We start from the raw sequence: 20,427 nt of genomic DNA, 5'->3' as shown, positions 1-20,427 counted from the left end.
CCGCGCGGGGAGAGCCCGGGCGCCGGCGGGAGGCGGGCCGGGCTGCTGCTCGCACAGCGCGCGGGGGAGCGCGGATCCGCTCCGAGGCTGCCTCCGCCCGGCTGCGTGGGAGCCACAGTCGTGACACGCTCGGGTAACTGGTGCGAAGATAGATTTAAACTTTTGCCTGCGCTGCTGGGAAAGGCAGGAGCCGGCTGCCAGGCTCCGTCCTGCGTTTCTCCCTGCTGGCTGGAGGCTGGGGTTTTAGGGAGGTGGCTCCGGCTCGCTCCCCTTGGGCAGGGCAGGGCAGGGACTCCCCGCGGCGCGACTTGAGCCCTCCAGCGTGTGGACATCACAAGGCGGTGGCGCGGCCCACTGCTGTCATTGCTCCATTGATTTACAGCCAGACAGGATATTATTATTAGTAAAGGTCAAGATCTTCCGAGGTCCCTTCCAGCCCTAATATCTATGAAATCTATGAGCCCCAAAAGATGACAAAGCCGTAAGGGACATAGATAGTGCCCAAGCAAGGGACTAACATAAGAGGGATGACGGTGAGGAGGGGAACACAGCTAGGTTAATACAGTGTTAGCCAACTAAGCCCAGGGGTGGGGGGAAGGGGAGGGGGTGGGGGTGACTACGGAGAGAGAGAAAGAAGATAGATATGTCGAAACCCATACAATGGTCTGCAGTGGTGGAGGGGGTAGTTTGAAGAAGTTGCTCAATCCATAAAGTCTATGGCGGGGGTCCTCTTCGGGGGGAGCGGACTGGTCCCTCATAGAAGATTCTTCTCGGAGTCTATCAGGTGCAGAGCGGGGTTCAGGTGGTCCCCTCTGGGTCTGGTCCGGTGGGGTCGGTGTACTGGTGGTGCCCCGTGATGTGCTTGACGCAGGTGTCGTGGGACCAACGTAGTACAATATTGACTTAGCCGTTGGGTTTCCAGTGGGGGGAATATACTACCAAGCTGCAAGATGTTCTGATGGACTCTGTATGGAGCGTAGGTCGTGCTCTGCATATAATGCTGTGATAACTATTACTGCATTAGAACGTGAAATATAGTTTGGGGCTTCTGGGCATGGCATACAGGTCTGTGCCGAACCATTGATGTGAACGGGAACAATGTCATGGACTTCAGTGAGAAGTGGAGTCAGAGACTCTGTGGGAGCTGGCTTTTTATGCATGGGCAGAAAAAGAGAACTGCGCGGGGGTGAGAGCATCAAAACACTTCAGCAACTGGATTTTGCAAATCTCTCCGCTATAGAGAAGGATTTCTTCCCTCCTGGACAGTTAATAAAGGGATCAATGAAATGCAGCATGTGTGAAATCCGCACCACGTGATAAGGGAAGCTCTCAGAAAAAGGGGTGTATGGGAAATGCTTTGATTTGCTCAAGAGGTAGGAATAGGTCCACAAAACGCGAGCCAAATCCAGCCTGCCTACAGGAGCAGCCCCATGGAGGTCTACATTCTTAGATAGGTGGGTGAATTTCTTTGGGACTGCTCACAGGGGGAAAGCAGAGGAGATGTAGCTAAAGGCAATATGTTGCACCAGTGAAAGAACATTCAGGTCGGTCTTTTAGAGATGGGATATCTCCAAGTTCAGCTGGGATGAGGTGACCCAATTGCAAATTTTATGGGAAATGCAGCCTATAGAGTTCTTCTGCTGAGACGTGCGCACACAAGGGTAGTGCAGTCAATCAGCTATTCCGGAATTGCTGGATTCCAGCCAGGATGGACCCCCTGGGAAGCATAAACTGGGTTCCTCATCTGTGAGTCAGAGAAACTGCAGGGTCGGTATGCAGTCAGCTTGTGGAAAACTCCCTGTCTCTTCTTGTGGGAGCCCTGTAGCAGTGACAAGGACACATGGAGAAAGCTTCAGTACCTGGACTTTTTCACACTGCAAATGCAGAGGAGAGATCTCCAGATAGGGCAAGCAGCTGTTTCAATGATGCCCATGTTGTCTCAGCCACAATAGGAAATTCTAAGTTTCCACCTTGGCCGGATCAGGCAATGGTACCAAGTCATTTGTTTTTGTTGGTAGATTCTGTTTCTCTCTGAAAATAAATGGGGGAAGAGCTCAAGTGCTTTGAAGAATTTGGATCACCATTATAGTGGGATTCTGACAGCAGTTATCTGTAGTATTGGGGATACCAAGACCCAAGAACACCAAGACAGCGTAAGCATGGACCTGCATTTTTTGAACACTCTTGTTCCCCTTGGAACAGCATTTCTCCATCAGGGCTGATTTTATTTTCAGTGAATTCAAGGTAACTATAATATCCTCCATCTTAACCTCAGTGCTGGATCTCACCAACTGGAACTTGCAGCAGAAATCAAGCTCTGCCAGTACTAAAACTTTTTTTTTGGAAAGCTACAGCAAGTTTTACTGCAAATCAGCTTTTTGAACAGGATTTTTTACAAAGATTTTCAATCTTTAAAACTTTATATAGTTTTTTGGGAAAAATTAGCAGAAAGTTAACTAGGCTTTTGTTTGTTCTTAAAAATGCTTTTGTTTCTGATTTCTGGAGATTTTGTTTTGACACTGTGAAAATGCATGACTGATCAGTTTAGTCACATGGTTTAGCTAGAAAGTTCCCTTTTCAAACTGTTATTGTTTCAAAATAAAGTCTTGATTTTTTACATAATTCTGTGGAGCATTCAGAAAATAGAAAGTACCCTATTGTGGCACAAAACAAGATGAACAATCTTTCCAGCTCTCTGAAATTTCTATGTACTTCCATGACCCCCCTATTACCACAGTATCAGAATTGCTCACAGTCTTAAATGTATTCATCTTCCCTTTGGGAAGGAGGAAGTGCTATTGTCCCTCAGTTGATGACTACTGAGGCACAGAATTTAACTGTGTTGACCAAGGTCCTATAGGACATCTGGCAAAGTAAGGAACTGAATCTGCATCTCCCAAGTCCCAGACTAATCATGGCAAGAACTATCCTTCACATTTCTATGCTACTTTCCTTCAGCATGTTTTTCAGGAGCTTTGATTGATACATTCTCAGCATCATTAGTCTTCAGCAGCAACCAAGATTCAGAACCACAACGCACCAATTTCTACTGGGTTTCATTTTGGGCCAAAAACTTCAGCTGCCTCAACCAAATATCTGAGAGGCTTCCTGAACCCCATGATAAATCACTTTGAAAGAGCAGCACTTAGCTGAACTTCACTTGGAAGTTGCTAAAGAGAGCACCACAATTCCCAAAGAAAAATCTTCTGTCTGCCTGTTTCATTTCTGCAACTGGAAACCCCCCAAGTCCCAGCAAGGTAGCAGCTGTCAAAACCTTTGCAGTGCTCCAACATGTCAATACAGTACAGCTCCACACCTGAGAATGCTTAACTGTTGTGTATGTCTCCTTCCCAACTACTTAGTAGTGCTGTTATAGCTGGGTAGTAAAAACATTCCAGGACAGAACCAGACTGAGCCAGAGATTTAAATGTAAGGGAAATTCCTCTCCCCCCACCTTAACTGTTTTGCTGGGTCTGAGCCTGGGGTATTTTTTTGCCCTTCTCTGCCTCCACACAAGTCCATGGGTGGTACCGAGATGTTCTGAATTCTTTATTCAGCCACACAGTATTCACACTAAATCACCTTCTGTGACGTCTGTATGGCTTCTCCCTGCCTGCTGTCTTTCAGGAATATGACAAATCACAAATCCGCCTCGGCACAGCCTCATCCAGCACTCAGAAGGCCTGTGTTTGCCAGTATTTGCAGTGATGTAATGGTAGCGTCAAACCCATTCCCAGTATGGCTGCATTGACTTCAGTGAAGTTACGTATTACCCTGTGCATAATTCATTTGTGGACATCCTTGCCACTACATATCAGCGAGACGAAGAGCTTTGGAAGATATAAAAAAATGGAGTAGACATTTATATAGGATGATTAAACCACCCAGTTATAATGAATGGGATATTCTTTTGGAAAGATTATAAGCTTTTGTGGGTCAGGACTATAACTAGTGGAGGATATTGATGTTGGCTGCTGTTGGAGACAGGACAGGACAAGATGGACTGCTAGGCTGTTTCAGTAGGGCAGTTCCTATGTGTCTATACTGTAGGGATGTTTGTGGCCCACTTTTTACCCATCACTCAAGAGAGATGAGGGAGACCTTTCCCAGGCTGACACAAACTGAAGTTAAACTGAAATGCATTTTCTTTTCGGATTGCACGTGACCCCACATGATGATGATGCATCACTGCAACACTTCAGCTGTAGAACAAGTGAGCCAGAGTGGAGCAGGAAAGCAAATCAGCAAAAATAAAAGCACCGGGACTTTCGAGGTTGGCTTTCTTCCTTCCTTCCTGCCTTTGTTTTCCTGGCTGGTGCCCAATGTGGGCCAATGTCTATCTCCAGGCTCATGGGAATCCTGCTTTGTTTCCACTCTAATACTTCAATGGAGTAGTAGTTGTCAATGGGACAGGAAAAACAATATTGTCAAATCTGCACAACTTTGTCTGGATGCTCCAAGGGCAACAGTAATGGGTGTTTTGCCATGATGTAGCCTCTGTCATCAGGATCTCCATGTGTTTTTCAGACACTGGTCCCTTTGGTTCAGTGGTAGAATCCTTGTCTGCCCTACAGGAGACCTAGGTTCGATTACCAGATGCTTGTACAACTACAACCATGGAGGCACCAAACATCTGGACTCAGCCTGGTCTTTGGATTCTGTCTCAGTGGCCCTAAACGTGGGATGGAAGGTCTGGGAAGGTCTTGTCTAGGCAGGTGTGTCAAAGGTCTGGGTGACCTCTCATGCATACACCATGTTCTGGAAGGATCGATGGTTGCCAAACCATGGTCCCAGATACTGATTGAATGGGGTTCACATCTCTTTTTGCAAGAGATGCAAGGATTAGTACCCCCATTCTCCAGACATAGCAACTGAGGAAGAAACACATACATTAATTTGTACCTGAATCAGTGATATAATCGTGTTGGACCTCTGGAGTCCTGCCTCCTGCTCATAAGTCATTAGAAAATTGAAGGCAAAGGAAATAAATCAAAGACAGGGCCCCCAGGGCTGCAGCTGGTCTGGGATTTTGCCTGTCAGAGTACTACAGTGGGCTAACAAGCAGTTCAGAATTGTTGAGCCAGTTCATTTTTGTGTCATCAGATGGTTAAATTTCTTGCTTTCTGCTCGGCTAATATTTGCTCCTGGGACAAAGTAAGAAAACAGGCCATGACATTCCATTTGCTCTGAAAGCCAAAACAGCTGCTAAAATATGTGAGTGGCTCATTGGCTGAGCAGTGCAGGTCAGGAGACTGCAATCCTCCAGCAGATGTTGGGACCACAAAGGAAGTGGATTTGACCGGGGGCTTGGGGACACAGCTGTGCACCACAGCGAACACACTGAGGTAACACAACTGAACAAGCCTATAAGCACCTTCTCAACAGCTGTCTCTGGTTTCTAAGGGAAGTTTTAGTGCTTTAAATGGCAACTCAGCTTGTAACTGAAGTTCATTTGCATGCTCAGGGGAGCCAGTGAATCCCCCTGAGCCTGTTGGTTTCAGGTTGGCAAAAATGATGTCACTTCATAGCACAAAACAAAGCAAATGAACAGAGAAGGATCAAAGAGAGAAATGCTTACGGAAGTCAGGCCTAGGATTTTAGCAACCCCTGTAGCTGTGTTGGTGGAAAATCTTGCGCAGACACAGTTAATACAAGTAGCTAAATGTAGGCAAATCCTTAGTTTCATGCCCTCATACCCACCAAACTTAGCTCTGCAAAGCAAGCTTCCCTCCCTCCCTTCCAGTATCTGCTCTTGTCCTCGGTGTTGTAATGACAGATTTGAAGAGTCTGAGCAACAAATACCCTAATTAAGTTGCTGGGCAGCAATTTATTTATTTTCCTTTCCTCAGAAATATTTTCCCTGCTGTGTTTGGAGCCAAAGGTCGGCCAACATGTACAGAAGGAAGGTCAATTAAAGCAGGTAGGCTTTCATGCTTTAATGGGGTATCTGGAAATGCATGGGTGTGAGCGGGTGGAACTTGATTTTCATTCACAGTGTCTACACACTCATTAATGCTCCATAGTTACTGTGTGTTAAGTTTAGTACTTGGTTAACCTTACTTTATTACTTACTACTCCGCAGTAGCACCAGCACATGGTTTTTAAATGATGCTTACTGTGCAATAGCCTAATAATACTGCATAGTAGCGTATTAGCATGGGTTTTTGCCCAGCACACTACTACACAGTGTTATTAGGCTACTGCGCAGTAAGTGTCTCATGTAGATGTGCCCAGCATGACTTAAAATCGTACTTAAATCACCAGGATTTTTTCCTTATTCTGTCCTTTCCTTTTTTGTTCTCATGACAAGGTGTTTAGCAGAATTCACAGATTCGTTGGAATATGACAGGGCTGCGCCATGAGACCTTTGACCTCCCTTTACACTTGGAATTGCTAGCTACTATAAAGTTATTGAATAGGGGTTAAAGGAAACTTTAGGAGACTGTCAGATATCGCGCTGGCTGCCTGGGTAGGTACACTTGGAAACACAATATAGATCTCTTCTAACCTCTATAAATTATTAATCTGACAATGAGACCCCAGCAACAGGCTGAAGATACATTATAGTCTCAGAACCTGATCTGTGAAGAGAGATCACATGTAAGGCTTAGGAGCTCATTCTGAGCAACACGCAGCAAACCTCTGTGGATTGGCATAGTAGGGCCAGAGTTTCAAGTGCACATTTCTACAAGCTCCTGACCTGTTATAATGTGATCCCAGAGGCCTGTGCCCAAAATTGCATTTTACAGTAATCATCCAAGGTTTTACCTCTGAGAATCTGAACCTGGAGCCCTGCTAGACTCAAGGCAAGAGGACTGGTCATTGCCCAGAAAGAGACTGTACTTCTGCCTCCAACTTCCAACATACTGCTGCAAATTAGTTTCCTGCAGTATCCTCTGTGCCATAGCTTCTATCAAGCCATAGTGAAATGCTGACGCAAACCATACTCCACTGCCCTTCATTTATTGGTGAATTGTTGCACAGTTTAGGGGGTATATTTTGAGAAAACCAGACAGAGGAGGCTACTGGGTACATGTGCTCTTTCTTGCTCTCTGTTGCCTATTTCACTTACACACACATTGAAACATTTCTTGGCCAGACATAGCATCTGATTGCCCCTCAATCTGTAGGTAGATACAGTGTAAAAATGCCAGTCCCCAAATTCTTGCCCCTTTGAACAACCTGAACAAATGAGCTGTGCATGGTTCTGTTCTCTGGAAATCCACTGGGCAGATTTCTTCCCTAGCTCTGTAGCCTCTGCTCCCCCCACGATAAATGCTGGATGGGCTTAGGGGGTGCCAGAGCGTGGCATGTGAAGGCAGTTTGCTTGGCACATGCACCTTGGGAAAAATGGAGGAGGAGCCTTGGCTGGTAACATAGGGCTGTTTCTGTCCCTCTCTGCTATCATCATTGGACTTCTGGCAGCTTTGGTGATAAAGGACCCTAAAGGATTTGCTGCTGTATGCAGTCTCTTTTTTCTCTGCACAACTTTCCAAGGGATCGCCATGCCTCTTCTGTGCACAGCATGCTGCCCTATGTATGTTTGAGATAGTCTATGGACACTGATCCCAGATTGGGTGAGTGGAATTTCACTGGATGTATAAAATATTCAATGCTTCCATAGACTGGTATTTTCCTTTTGTTGTTGGGATACAAAGCAGTGAAGTCTGCTTGAGGGAAGACAGCTTCCTTTACTACATCATGTGCATACATCTGTCTTCAGAACATCACCCCCCTTAACTCCTCAAGTATCACCTCCTCTACCTTAGGCAGAGTTTGCTTTTAACCTGTCTGCAGAAGCTGCTGTTGCTTAATGCAGGTATGTGAAGAATCCTCCACCTTTTTTTTCCTAACCTAAGAGTAGGGGAGAGGGGAAGAGTCATTTCAGCCCAGTCAGGCCATCATAATTTGGTTAAGAAGCTTGAAGGAGTTGAAGGGAGTTAATGTAGCTGGTAGAAATAAACATGCAAGGTGGACAGCAAGACCATTTCAACTGGACCTGCCAACCCCTAGCCCATCCCCCTACACCACAGCAGATTTGATTGCATTACTTCCTTAAACTAACTAATCTAGTCTGGCCTAAAAGCCACTGATAGTGCTTTAACTCCACCATCTAAGCTTTCCGGTAGCTTAGGGGCAGGGACTTTCCATCACGTTTCTAGGCATGCCTTGCCACTACCCAGTTACAGAACCTGTAGGATGTTGTCTTTCCTTTAAATGGGCTGGAAGAACAGTAATAACTTGGGAGCCAAGCAGAGCCCCAGGTGGCTAATCAGCTAGGTTTATTCCACAGCGATGTTCTCAAGGGTCACTTCTTATTTTGACACTTGTATAGAGAGCTGCAAGGTTGTTTGCTGCCTAATTCCCAGGCTCTTTATCTCACTTCTGTTAGTGAGAAACACCTATTTGGAAAGCTGAATGCAGCTGCTTCTAGGATTCTGTGAACTGGAATGGAGACATTTCTGTCCTGGGTGCTGTGCTTGGTGTGTGTTGTGCTAAGGAAGCAAACCCTTCAGAGGTATTTAAAATGGCAAACTGTGTTGTTTCCACAGTCTACCAGATGCCTGCCTCAAACTAGGCTCTCCCTGCCTATTGCCCTGATGGGGCTCAAACTCTTCCTTCTAGCATGGAAGCAAGGATCAGACAAACTACAGTTCTCTCCCTCAAGCATATAATTCCCTCCTTAAAAACCCAGCCCCCATCTCCAAGAATTTTCTGCATCATCACTCCCTTTTTCCCTCCCTCCTTTTATACAGGGCAATGGCAGCTGAGCTTAGAAGAAAATGAGCCCCAGCTGTATCTACTCCTCACCCATTTAACCCTTTCTTGCCAGGTTCCAAACTCATAGTTCTGCCAGGAGACATAGGAACCCCCCTAGGGCTTAGAAGGGAACTTGTGCAGTGTAACTCATGCAGGGTAATTTAGAAATCAGCCTCCTGGTCTGGGAAAATAGTTTCTGAGTGGAAGCACCACAGTTGAGCGAGCAGAGTCCTAGCCTTTATAGCACCTTCTCCATATAACCATTATCCTTAGCATAAAATATTTCCACATCAAACAACTTGGAACACTAGGGAAGAATATATAAATATATATATATGTATGGCACCATCTTGTCATCTCTGTTTTGTAACACTCCCTCCTAGTCGCCTCTGAAAAGCAGCAGATGTGATAAAGAATCAGGAAGCGGGAGTTAATCTCCCTGTAACAGCTCTCCTGATAAGCACAAAGCTCTGGCTTTACAACTGTTTGGCCTATGGCAAGCAGGAACTCGTCCCACTCAGCCTGCGTTTTATTTAGACTGTAGTAAGCATACCCCTGCCGCATGAGAAGTTAGAATGTGTTCTGGGAAGTGGTCGGGTAATGTTTACTATGGTGCCTACTGAGATCTCTTGCAAACACAGCTCCCTGATTTTTGGTCCCAGCCCTGACACCACACGAGTCTTGAACTGGCCCTGTGCAGTCCTGGGACTGACAACAGAGCCTTAACACATGAGAGGGGTCCCTGGTTGATGTTGCAGCTGGGTGAAGACTGCAAATTGCTTGTGTTACCTCTGTGGAGCAGTCCGATGATAGCTGAACACATTACTTAACGTGCTACTTCTTCCATGGAAAGTCCTAACTCTGCTACAATATGATTGCACTTAGCACATGTTTTACTGCTTAAACACTCAGACACTTGTGTCTTAAGTGCAGTGAATACGTCCTAAATGTAGCGTGTAACAAGACATTGAGAAGGAAGCTATGAGGTCTGCCTTAGCCTGAGTCTGTCAGGGGTCTGCCTGGCTCCTGGTGCAGGTTAGAGCTGGCTGGATGGCTGGTTTAAGTTGTGCCTCAGTGAGCTATGGCAGCACCGCAGAGTAGCTAGGGGTAAGCATAGTTTCAGAGTTTCCTAGTTGTTAGGGACTGGAAGGGACCTTACAGATCATCAGGTCTAGCCCCCCTGCATCTGATCCTACCCTGTCCTTCCTCACTCATGTCCAATATGTTTCCTGCCCTGGAAACTCTGGTGAGGGACATTTGGTTTTGTGCTTGGCAAAGAAGCCTCCTACTTCAGGGGTATTCCCATAGTCTAAGGCTGCTTTATGACCCTGTGGAGCTGGTACAGGACACGTCTATATGAGACAATGCACAGTAGCTTAATAACACTGCGCAGTAGCGTGCCAGGCAACAATTGTGCAAATACGCTACTGTGCAGTAGTATTAGGCTACTGCACAGTAAGTGTCACTAAAAAACTGTGCACTGGTGCAGTAAGCATCACTAAAACACCGTGCACTTGCTTCATAAAGCAAGTACCAAACTAAATGCGCAGTAACTGCTGTGCATTAATGAATGTGTATACAAGCCCACAGTGAACTATAAAGAGCTATAGGTCACTGCAGAGGGAACCCAAGTCCTCACTCACATGTACAGCTGGGTGCTGGATTATCCCAGGTCTGTGGCTTTATCTGTTGTGGTTTTCAGCCTAGTCAGTCAACTTTGATACTCCAGAATTTCCCTTTCCTAGAGAGGTCCCATGTGCAGAGACTGAAACCCCACTCACTTGGTCTGTGCTGACTCCTAAAGTGAAACCTCGCTCTTCAGGAACATGCTGCTTCCTTGGGGAAAGCTGAAGAGCAAAAATCCTGATTCATTAGCACTTAGGAGCTGTGGGACATGAAAAACAAATTCACCGTGGGAACAAAGCAAAAATATAACTGCTGTCACGGCAACTGTCTCCAGCTAGATGAAGGAACCAATTATTTCCATTAATCAATGTGGTGAGAAGCAGCATCAAGAGGCTGTAATGCAGCCTAGAAAAATCAGGTTAGATACTAGGAGAAAAACTCCTCAACTTTATGAAAGCTTGGTTGCTAAGGGAGACTAGAATCCCAGTCATCCGGGATTTTTAAGACACTGGACACTTGTTCCTAATGGAGAATGAAATCAACCCTTACTGCAGCGTGGTGGGTAGTTGGGACAATGTCTCTCTTAAGCCAAATCAAGAGAGAGATTCTCAGCTAGGGTAAATCAGCATAGGTCTGTGACCAGAGTAACACTGATTCACACCAATCAAGGGGCTGGCCTCAGTGCTGAAAGGTAGTCATCTCTTCTGAAAATGACCTTCAAAAAAGCAGTCTCACTACCATGATGGGGTCAGGCTAAATGTCTAGACAGTTCTGCATGCAAGAGAGAAAGGGAGGGGAGCGATGGGGATGCCACGCTGATGCCCTTTCCTCTCTTGATCTCCATGGGTTCAGGCAGACAGTGTGGCAATCATTTTCAGTTAGTCCCGCCTGAATTGAGTAACTTCGTGCATGTCGCCCTGGGCGCTGTGCTCACTGTTTCAGACTCCAGGCTCAAACACGACGACTGTACAAACAAAGAGACATTTCCCTCCTGACTACCCATGTCACAAATAGAATACAGCTGGATTCCTTCTAGTTTAGGAACCATTTTGGACAGGAATAGAGAGTCACTGTCATCAATGAGTTTGTACAAATGGACAGTCAAATATGGGTATCTAAGGCTGCCTTGTGTTTTGTGGGTCGATTTCAGTGCCATTTTAAAAGGGAAAAAGTTGGGAAAACCCAGCTGTTTTAGACAGAAGGTGGGGAGCTTAGTAGGTGGCAGGAGGAGGAAGAAATAGAAGGACATGCTCTAGGGACATGTTAATTCGCAATGTCAGACCTGAGAGGAATAGGATGCCTGAATGGACCTGCAGAGTTCCCTAAAATGAGAAATCAGGGTCCCCAACAGCTGTGCCTATGAGGTACTCAGAATATCTGTCTCATACATGAGCCACTTCTCTTGCATTGGTCTGTGTGGGCTGTGGGATGCTGGCTTATGCCTCTCGAGGCTGAAGCATGTGGAGAAGAAGCAGTAGCTTATGTTAGTTTCTTCTCATCACTTAATAATTCAGCTGTGCTTTTTAATTTCTGTGGTGTGCTACTATTTATTGCCATTACATGAGATTAGCCGTAGCCTTTTCTTATCAGTGCCAACCTGCTGATACTCTTGTGCTGCTGCTAACAAGTGGCATGTGGTCAGGACTGCTGCTGATGCCTAGAGGTTAATGCTCACTGATGCCAATGAAATGAAAGACATCGGTATTTACAAAGGCTGAGCAGTAGCCGTGTAGAAGTCTTGCCACAGCTTTTTTTCGTGAGGAGTGCAGACACAACAGGACTCATTCTACTCAGGACTCCAAGGCCCTGCCTGTTACTATAAAGTCTTGTCTCAATGCATTTATTTATTTTTTTTATCAGTTGGGAATAATGCTATGGTCAAAGTGAATCTTACCCAGGAGGAGGTGCTGCATGTCAGGAAAGAGCCCCGTTGGCAGCAGTGTGAACACCCTCTGACATTAGCACAAGAGGAAGTGCTGACGGCCAAAAGTGAGGGGTATTGATGGAGCCTACTGAGGTGCCTATGACTGAAATAGCTGAGGATGCTGCAGGGCAGGATTGAAATGTGTAGGACAAGGGTGGGCAACGTATGGTCCAGCCTGTGGTGGGTCCTTTGGCCCTGCCTGGCCCAGACACAGGGGACAGCCCAGGTTGTGGCACATGCAGCTGGTCCCACCACCCCCAGGCACCAAGGTGCTGCCAGACGTGAAGTGCAGCCCTCTCTATTGCTGCATGTGGCTCTCAGGCACTCCAGGAGCTGTAGTCAGCAGGGCCAGGCAGCGTGGCAGCGGGGCAGAGGGCAACACAGTGGCTAGACTTGGCTTCCTGGCAGCCTCTGTGGCAGTGCCTCACTCTCACCCTTATACTCCAGTTGCCACTGCTAGTGTCTGTGCTGCTGGACCTAGGCCTGCTGCCCACAGACATCATAGGGACATGCAAGGAGTGGATTGCAGCTCTGCCCTGGGCCCTGGCCCCGCGCTGTCACTACCCTGCAATCCCAGCCCCACGTGCCCACGGCCCCAGTCCATCTACCCGCCTGAGCACACCCTGCCAGTGGGGGGTCCTGGGCCAGTGTCCATGGAGACCCCACCTGCCTGCACACCCACACCATCTGGCACCCCCAGTGGTGGGTGCGGGGCATCTGGGGCCGGATAGAATCAGTTGGCTTCTCCCTGGCCCCCTCTGCCTTGCCAGACAGTGTAAACAGCTGTGACAAGGGGCTGAAGACAGGTCAGCATCCTCTCCCCTGGGCCTCAACAGCTCACCAAAACTCCTTCAGTGGCCCTTCAGCCCAAATAATTGCCCACCCTGGTGTAGGACAAGATGGGGACCACAGAATTGGCACGGCAGGGCAAGTCAGAACTGAATGCATGGGCAGAGTGATTTAGGAGCTTGGCAGCAGAAGAGAAGTCCATCGGGCAAGGATGGAGGGGTGGTGGCTAGAAGAGAGAGCAGCTCCAGAACTGACACAGCAGGGAACGCCAGGCCTGAGGGGCACTGGCTGAGCAGTGTGCAGGGCACAGCACTGAACGAACACAAGGTGCAAGACACCCAGGCAGGATAGAAACAGTCTGCTGTTGTGGAGGGAAAGGTTAGTTAGCCCTTCCTCGTAGCGGGTTTGACCCTGACAATGCCAGCTGGTTCTTTAACTTCTTTAACTTTAACTTAACAACCAATCCCTGGTTGGTATTTTAAAACTACTTGAAGCACAAATCTGTGTACAAACACAGAGGTTCAGCTCCTTGTGTTGTCATTGTATGCTCCTGCTTTATGTACTGGGCTTCTTCAGCATCTGTTGAAGAAACCCCCACACTCTAATCTTGCAGTAACATAGCAGCTGATGGAGTGGCTGCATTCAATGGGGTGACGAGGTGACAGGATTTCCTGTGAGACTAACATAATTTACAAGGAATCTACAGCAAGCACGTTCCCAAATCACCATCAAGGCATTGACAACAGTCCAGTTTAACATCACCTTGTTTTTCCAAGCTAGGAAGAAGGGGAATGAGTGGCATGTGACTACGGTCTGCAGCCACAAAAAGGGCTCCTGGTCAGTTTTAGCCATTAAGTTCTATTCTGTCAGTGAGGCTCAGAGCTAATGAGAGTTACAGGCCTATTCTCCGGCAAGAATAGGGAGCCCCACTCTTTTTCCTTTTCCATCCAAGAAACTTGGCACTCTCAAGAGCTTGGGCCTCCTGTCTCCTGAGTACTAAGTAAGTAGGAGTAAACAAAAAAGGCAGGTTTGGAGGCTCCAGCCCCCTTAGAAAAGCACAGTCAGCTGAATACGATTTGGGGCATCTTTCTGCTTTTGTCTGTGCAACACCAAGCACAGCTGGGTCCTGGTCCATGACCAGGGGCTCTAGGCACTGCCACAGCACTGCTAATAAATAACCATGAGGCATCTGGTTGTGTTATGCTAGGGCCGAGGAGGAATCTTCCTGCCAAGCTCTTGTTTTCACTGGCTAAACATATGAAACTCTCTCTGTCTGGGCTGCAGGTTCTTGTGCTCATTCCCAAGCAAACTGGTACTGGAAACTTTGCTAAAATTCCACCCGCCTGTTCTCAGACTCCTGGTGAAGTCCCCAGTACTTTCGAGTGCAGTTTGGCCTTGGGTGACTTTTTGCTTCCTCTGTGGATGAGACTGTGCAGGAGGGATTTTCTCAGCAGCCCCCCAGGAGGCACAAAAATCCTGTTGCTCCCCTTTCTGTGCTCTACCAGGCCTCCTCAGAAGTCAACCATCTCTCTCTTTAAATATTTGAAGAGCTCAGCAGGGCTGTGGCGTGTGTTTTGCTGTTGTTATGGATCTGTCCCCCATAGGGGAGTTCTAATAATAGACGCTGCACCATAGAATGAAAGGGCAAGGGGTTGATTGTTAGCAGAGAGCTGCTTGTATGTGTAAGACAGTTGTACAACTTCACGCATGTCACTGCAGGTACCGGGTTGGTCTGGTCAGAAAGATGCACCTTCTGTTCAGACACATGGGCATCTCTATTCCATTTGGTTTCATAACTTTGTGGCCTCACACATCCAGAGACCATTACATCTTCCAGGCTTCCAGACCACATAATGTCATTCAGTTAACTCTTGTAGGGAGCCATATCTTGGCTGCTCCTTGTCCCTTCTACCTTGGCATGCATGTCTCATTGATCCTGAGCATGTTTGTCCCTGACAAAACATTGGTTCAGACAGAACCTCCTGTCCTGCCTTTCCAGCCTGGGAAACACCATGTTTCCTCTTGGGTCTTCAACTCCCTCTTTCCACCTTTCTGACTGAGAAAGGAAGAGGCAGCCACCAAGATCAGTATCTCATAAACCCTGGAAAAAGGAACCACGTGCTCTCCGGAGATGTGGTAGAACTAGTCTCCACTCGCAAGCCCTGCCCCCTGCTCATGTTGGAGCATAGATGGGCCTTCCCATTGACTTGACTTGGTGCAGAAGAAATGCTCTGGGATCCCTGAGTGGAAGGCAACAGAGAGATGTGGAGTAGGTTTATTACCCAAGTCACGGTCGGCTACTCGGCAGGGGCTGGCATATGCTCTGTCAAGCCTGGCTGCTCGAGGGCGTTCAGCTGCTGTGACGGGGGGGTGCCATTCCTACAAACGCAGATGGAAACATCACCTCAGAAAAGAGCTTACGCATTTGTCCCAGTAGTAGGATATAAACATCAGCCTTGATGACAGCACAAAGCAGAGCCTCATGTCCATTCAGTCTCGGCTACTACGCTCACTCCTGTCCACTCAACACATCCCCATTTCAGGAATCGCCACTTTTCTCTCCAGAGCCCAAAGAGCTCTTCCCTCCTGGCAGAGGACCGCATGCACCAGAAGTCAGAATGGCTTTGCAGTTCAAATTTCTCCTGGTGAAATGTCTCAGAAACTACCAGGTTCCCAGAAGCGGGGGAAGGAGGTACAGCTTTCCCGCTCCCATGACCCGTCTCCAGCGCGGACCCTCGGGTGGGCCGCACCACGCCGCCCGCGGTGCCGCACAGAACTCTGGGGCTGGCGCGAGCGCGCGTGGCTCGGTCCCGCGGGGATCAGTTGGAGTTAGCAACGCTTCCAACTGCCAGGTGTCCTGCGCAGGAGGAGCAGCGGGTAGGGCTGAGCTCCAGCCCCTGTTCAATTGCTGTCGAAGTTAGGGTGCATCCCTGTTTTAGCTCCATTCCTGCCCTATCCCCAGGAGGTCCTCGTGCTGGAGACCCCCAATACTGGGCCATGTCGAGGGCCAGAAAGCAGGTGGAAGCATCCCCCAGAGATTTCCCAAAGTGCAGGGGCCTACGCTTAGCCCTGCTTTCAGCTTCTCATGTATTGTATGTGTGTGTGTGTGCCTGTGTCCAAGGTGTGCACTGCCTGAGGGCTCTTCTCCACTACCGAAGCCCAGAGCATTATGAGAAACAGGTTTTAAACCCAGAGTAACTTTTAGGTGGCCTAAAGCCACCCTAACTCACTACCTTTACCTCCAAGCACAGGAACAAAGCACTCAAAATTCAAGCCCCAAGTCTTTCTGTTTGTCAGGGGGGTGACTGTTGTGTGCCTAATTCTGGAGAGAAATCTCTTGTTGTGTTTAACTTTTGCCCCTGCCTCCTTTCAGTCAGCCCAGGCACGCTGCATTGGCCCCTTTAGCCATTAAGAATGTCTAATCTTGGGCCTAAAAAAGGGAGCGCTGCCAAAATATGCCTGAAATGCCACAAGGACCTGAACAAATCCTCCTCTCGGGCGGGGGGCCTGTGTCCTTGCTGCAGTGCCAGATCAGGAGAGGAGCGAAAGAATCAGAAAGGCAAGAGGTAAGGAGGCAAGATTATCGAGGAAGAGGAAAGTGGAAGCTGGAGGGAGGGGAGCCCTTGAATTCAGCGCTGCGGCTTCATCCACTGACACCTGGCATGGAAGCTCATCAGTGGCATTCATATAGTGTATAAATGCACATGGCAGTTTCCTGCCAAAACAAGATTATAGTCTAATTCAGACTAAAACAATAACCAAGGCAACAGGCCAGGTGCAGAGCCAACAACAATTGGACAATTTTCATAGGAATCTCTGGAAGCTTGAGCCTAGGTCTGTGTATAAGCATGAAATCACAGCACTTTTCTGAATGCCGTAGTAAATATCCCCTCAGGTTTTTAAATCTGAATGGCAGGGATGCCTGGTCTCTCCTGACTAAACTTCCTTCCATACAAATAGTGGTGAAAACATCGTATAGGTGTAACTGTGGCTAGATGTTTCCTCTTGGTGATACAAGATTTGCAAGAGGCTTTTGCTATAAGAAGCCAACATGCTGTCAAGTCCTTCTGTGTTTGTGCCAGCACTGCTTATACACAGGTAACATTATATTTTATGTCTGATACGAAACTGGTGTTGAAGTCCCAGTAGGCAAAGAAGGGAACAGTCATACAAGCCTTTGGTCAACTCAGAAAATGCTAAAATCAGATGCTAATGCCGGCTGGAATGGTTCCCTTCCTAACCCCACCTATGTAAGGGTTTGCAGTATTAACAAACCCCACCATAAGCCTTCTATGCTGGCAGCAGAGCCAGACAAAGCTCTGTGCATCTCTGAGTACCTGGAGGTTGGCCACTTCTGCACATCCTCCATTTGCTATTTATCAGCAGAAATTCTGTCTGCCCACTGTGGAGGCAAAGTCAGTTGCCTCTTTTTGGGACAGCATGCTTTTCTTTGCCCACCGTTTCAGGTCCACAGCCCTAAAGTTTTGTAAGTACATCAGTTCCTGTTCAGAAGTTCTAGTTTGTAGCATATCATCTCAATGTAATAAGGGGTTTAGAAAGTGTCATGTCAGGCAACACTCTTCCCTTTTTTCCCCTGCTTTGGCACATTGCAGAAGCCCAAAGCCATCATTATATGTATTGCACAAGCCTTGTGTCATGGTGAAGGTGGGCTTTCCTTGTCCTCTGGACCCACTTCTACTTGTTAATACCCAGTCTTCAATTCCATTGTGAAAAAACAGTCTGAACCTGACACAGACTCAGGGTATCAGCCACTAGGTAAGAATCCTGCAAAGTGTATAGCACACTGTATCTGGTGCTGCCAACTTCTTTCTTAACCAGAACGATGGGAGAGGCCCAAGGCTGACTGAAAGCTCAGTTATGGATTTCAGCTTATACCAGTATTTCTTCAAAGGGTTATCAGGCTTCTTCTCTCTTTTCTACTAGCGAAAGTGAGGTGACTGTTCCATGGGCTGCTTTTCCACAGTATCAATCTTATGCTGGACCGATCTGGTACTACATTTATTGCATTGTGAGAATAACTCTGCATTCTATTTAAGTATATAGCCCTGAGCTGGAATAAGTGCACTAGAAACTCATGGACCTCACTTCCACCCCTTTCTCCCTTGCAGTTCTCATGTCTGCAAACCTTGACTAGATTCAGCAGTTTACATTTTGTAGTCTTTTCCACTATTTGCTGCTCATCAGAAACCATTAGCAGGCAAGTAGGGATCTACTCCTGCTTCAGATCCACCAGAAGTTTAGCAAGCAAGGTTCTCTCAAGACCCTGTGTCTTGAATTAGCCTCAGCTGTTTCCCATTTTTCCTCTGTTGGAAAGCTACCCTAGCAAATAATCTGCTCTTGTGGTTTCTGCCCCTGCTGGTAGGACAACAGGCTCACTGCAAACCATTTGTCTAGAGGCCAGTTGCTTTACTAGAGACACATCTTTAAAGGGAATTTTGAGAGACTGAATTTGAAGACACTGTTTGTAGCATTTATTTACAGTTACTGAAATTCAGTAGCCATACTGAAATTCAGACCGATTAATAGCTCACCTACCACCTTAGCTATCCAGACTCCTTACTCCAATCCAGAGGTGCGGGTTTCAAACCCAACCTTTTCAGTGTTGGATGGGTGCCCATTCCATGGCCATTGTTTCCATTTGAAATCAGTTTGATTGTTTTATCTTAGACCTCCTATCCCCTTGCCCTTTTAGTGCATCTGGTTTAATAATGATTGTGTTTGAGCAGGTGTCCGCTGTTCCAGTGCTTTTCACAGATCCTGTTATACATTTGGTAGCCAAACTCTTATTATTGCTTTCTAAATGCCCAGCTGTTGTTTACTCCCCAGCTTTGCCTTGTTAGTTTGGTGTCCCCATTTCCTGAAGGGCTCTCATTCAACATCTGTGATGGTCTGTCCTGTCTGTTTATAAATAAACCTCCTTTTTTGTGGCCAGCTTTTTCTACAGTGCCAGCATTTAACTAACCCGTTCCCCTTAATTTTTGCACTGTTGCTCATTTACAAACCACAAATGTATCCCTTTTCCTAATTGATCAAAATGGCTTGCAACCAGAGTGGAATCCCCTTCCTGTCATATGCGCTAGATAGTTGCATTTACAGGCTCATGATGGTCAACTTCGCTCTCACGCCAGTAGCTGCTCCCTGTTCTGGTGAACTACTGCAAATAAAGATTCAAGTTCTGCAGCAGAGCCCACAGATTCTTGGAGTGTCATTAGCTGTCTTTTATTGATATGGGCCTACATGCTCAAGTCTAGCTGGGCACCAGTATGTTGGTTCTTTACTAATTTATTGTGGAAGGTATCTTTGGTATCTGGATGCATCAGGAACACAAGTCTGCTCTGCCAGTTGAGATCGGGGTCTCTTCTTTTTCTCTCCTCATTCTTTGATATGTACTGGCCAACTCAGGTTTATGACTGATTCCAAAGCAAATGCCGAAGTTTTGTACCAGATAATTGTATAACTCCATCTCTTTTCTGGAGGTAAGTTCTGGAGCATGATCAGAACTGGGTCATTCATACTGGCTGTTAGAAATACCATCTCTGTTCCTATTCCCAGCCATTCATTTGGCTGAGTCAAATAAAGCACCCAGGGAGTTTTGATGATAGACTTCTATACCATTTTAAGTTGGGACAATCCAAAGTGTTCTCTTCGAGGATTAAGATCAGGGTAGAAAAGCGTTGCAAATATCCTGCCTCACTCAAGTTTTTCTGGTTGGCCCAATTCCAAGCCCAGGCAGATGACTTTCACAGTGGTCCAGTTTCCTTCGTAAAGTGATTTTTCAAACTCTTTAAGTCCCTCATGCAACTTTTCTGTGTTAGCAAACTCCAAGATAGCCAGAGATTTCTTGGTCTCCTTCTTTGGGAAGCCTTCCAAGTCATGACTTCCAGGATGCTAGTCCTCTTTACAACCTGTGTGGCCATTCCAGATTTGGAGTCTTGGAGCTGGACTTCTCAATGTGCTTCACTTAATGCTTTCTAGCAACTGCCTCAGATTTTTCTTCTTTGACTGTAGGTCATCTCTCAGTCCTTTCTCAAAAGCTTTCACATGACATTTTAGTTTCTTTTGTGAAGTCTCCAGTTCTTGTTTGAACCCTTTTTGGTACCTCCATGCTTTGCTCCATCTTGATTCAACAAAAATACTAACTCTTAGTTTTTCCTGTAAGAAACTTGGTCTCAGTCTGGACCCCAGCATTGCTCCTACTGACCAACTGGTTAGTCAGCATTTGGGGCTATGTAGGGTTGGTTGGTTCTGTCAGGAGGAGAATCTGATAATTGAGTAAGGATTGCACCAAAGAAATACCTGTTTATTTA

The 20,427-nt window shown here is 46.9% G+C and overlaps 1 protein-coding gene across 5 annotated transcripts in view; it reads left to right on the top strand.

Annotated features, from left to right (window-relative positions):
- Positions 1 to 20,427, top strand: part of PKIG (cAMP-dependent protein kinase inhibitor gamma) — a 33,010-nt gene continuing 12,583 nt past the window's right edge. The window contains exons 1-3 of one of the 5 annotated variants that reach the window (XM_025191454.1): positions 1 to 133; positions 5,850 to 5,920; positions 16,473 to 16,665. In XM_025191454.1, the coding sequence (XP_025047239.1) occupies positions 16,514 to 16,665 (152 nt within the window). In that variant the 5' untranslated portion in view covers positions 1 to 133; positions 5,850 to 5,920; positions 16,473 to 16,513. Of the gene's footprint in view, positions 141 to 5,849; positions 5,921 to 6,310; positions 6,470 to 16,472; positions 16,666 to 20,427 lie in introns of all 5 variants that reach the window. The other 4 variants (XM_025191477.1, XM_025191458.1, XM_025191468.1 and 1 more) reach the window with 4 other exon arrangements.

Source organism: Alligator sinensis, unplaced genomic scaffold (genome assembly GCF_000455745.1).
Source record: "Alligator sinensis unplaced genomic scaffold, ASM45574v1 scaffold76_1, whole genome shotgun sequence".
NCBI lineage: Eukaryota > Metazoa > Chordata > Crocodylia > Alligatoridae > Alligator > Alligator sinensis.
Note: the sequence above shows the minus strand (reverse complement) of the source record. Positions and strands in the feature narration are given on the sequence as shown.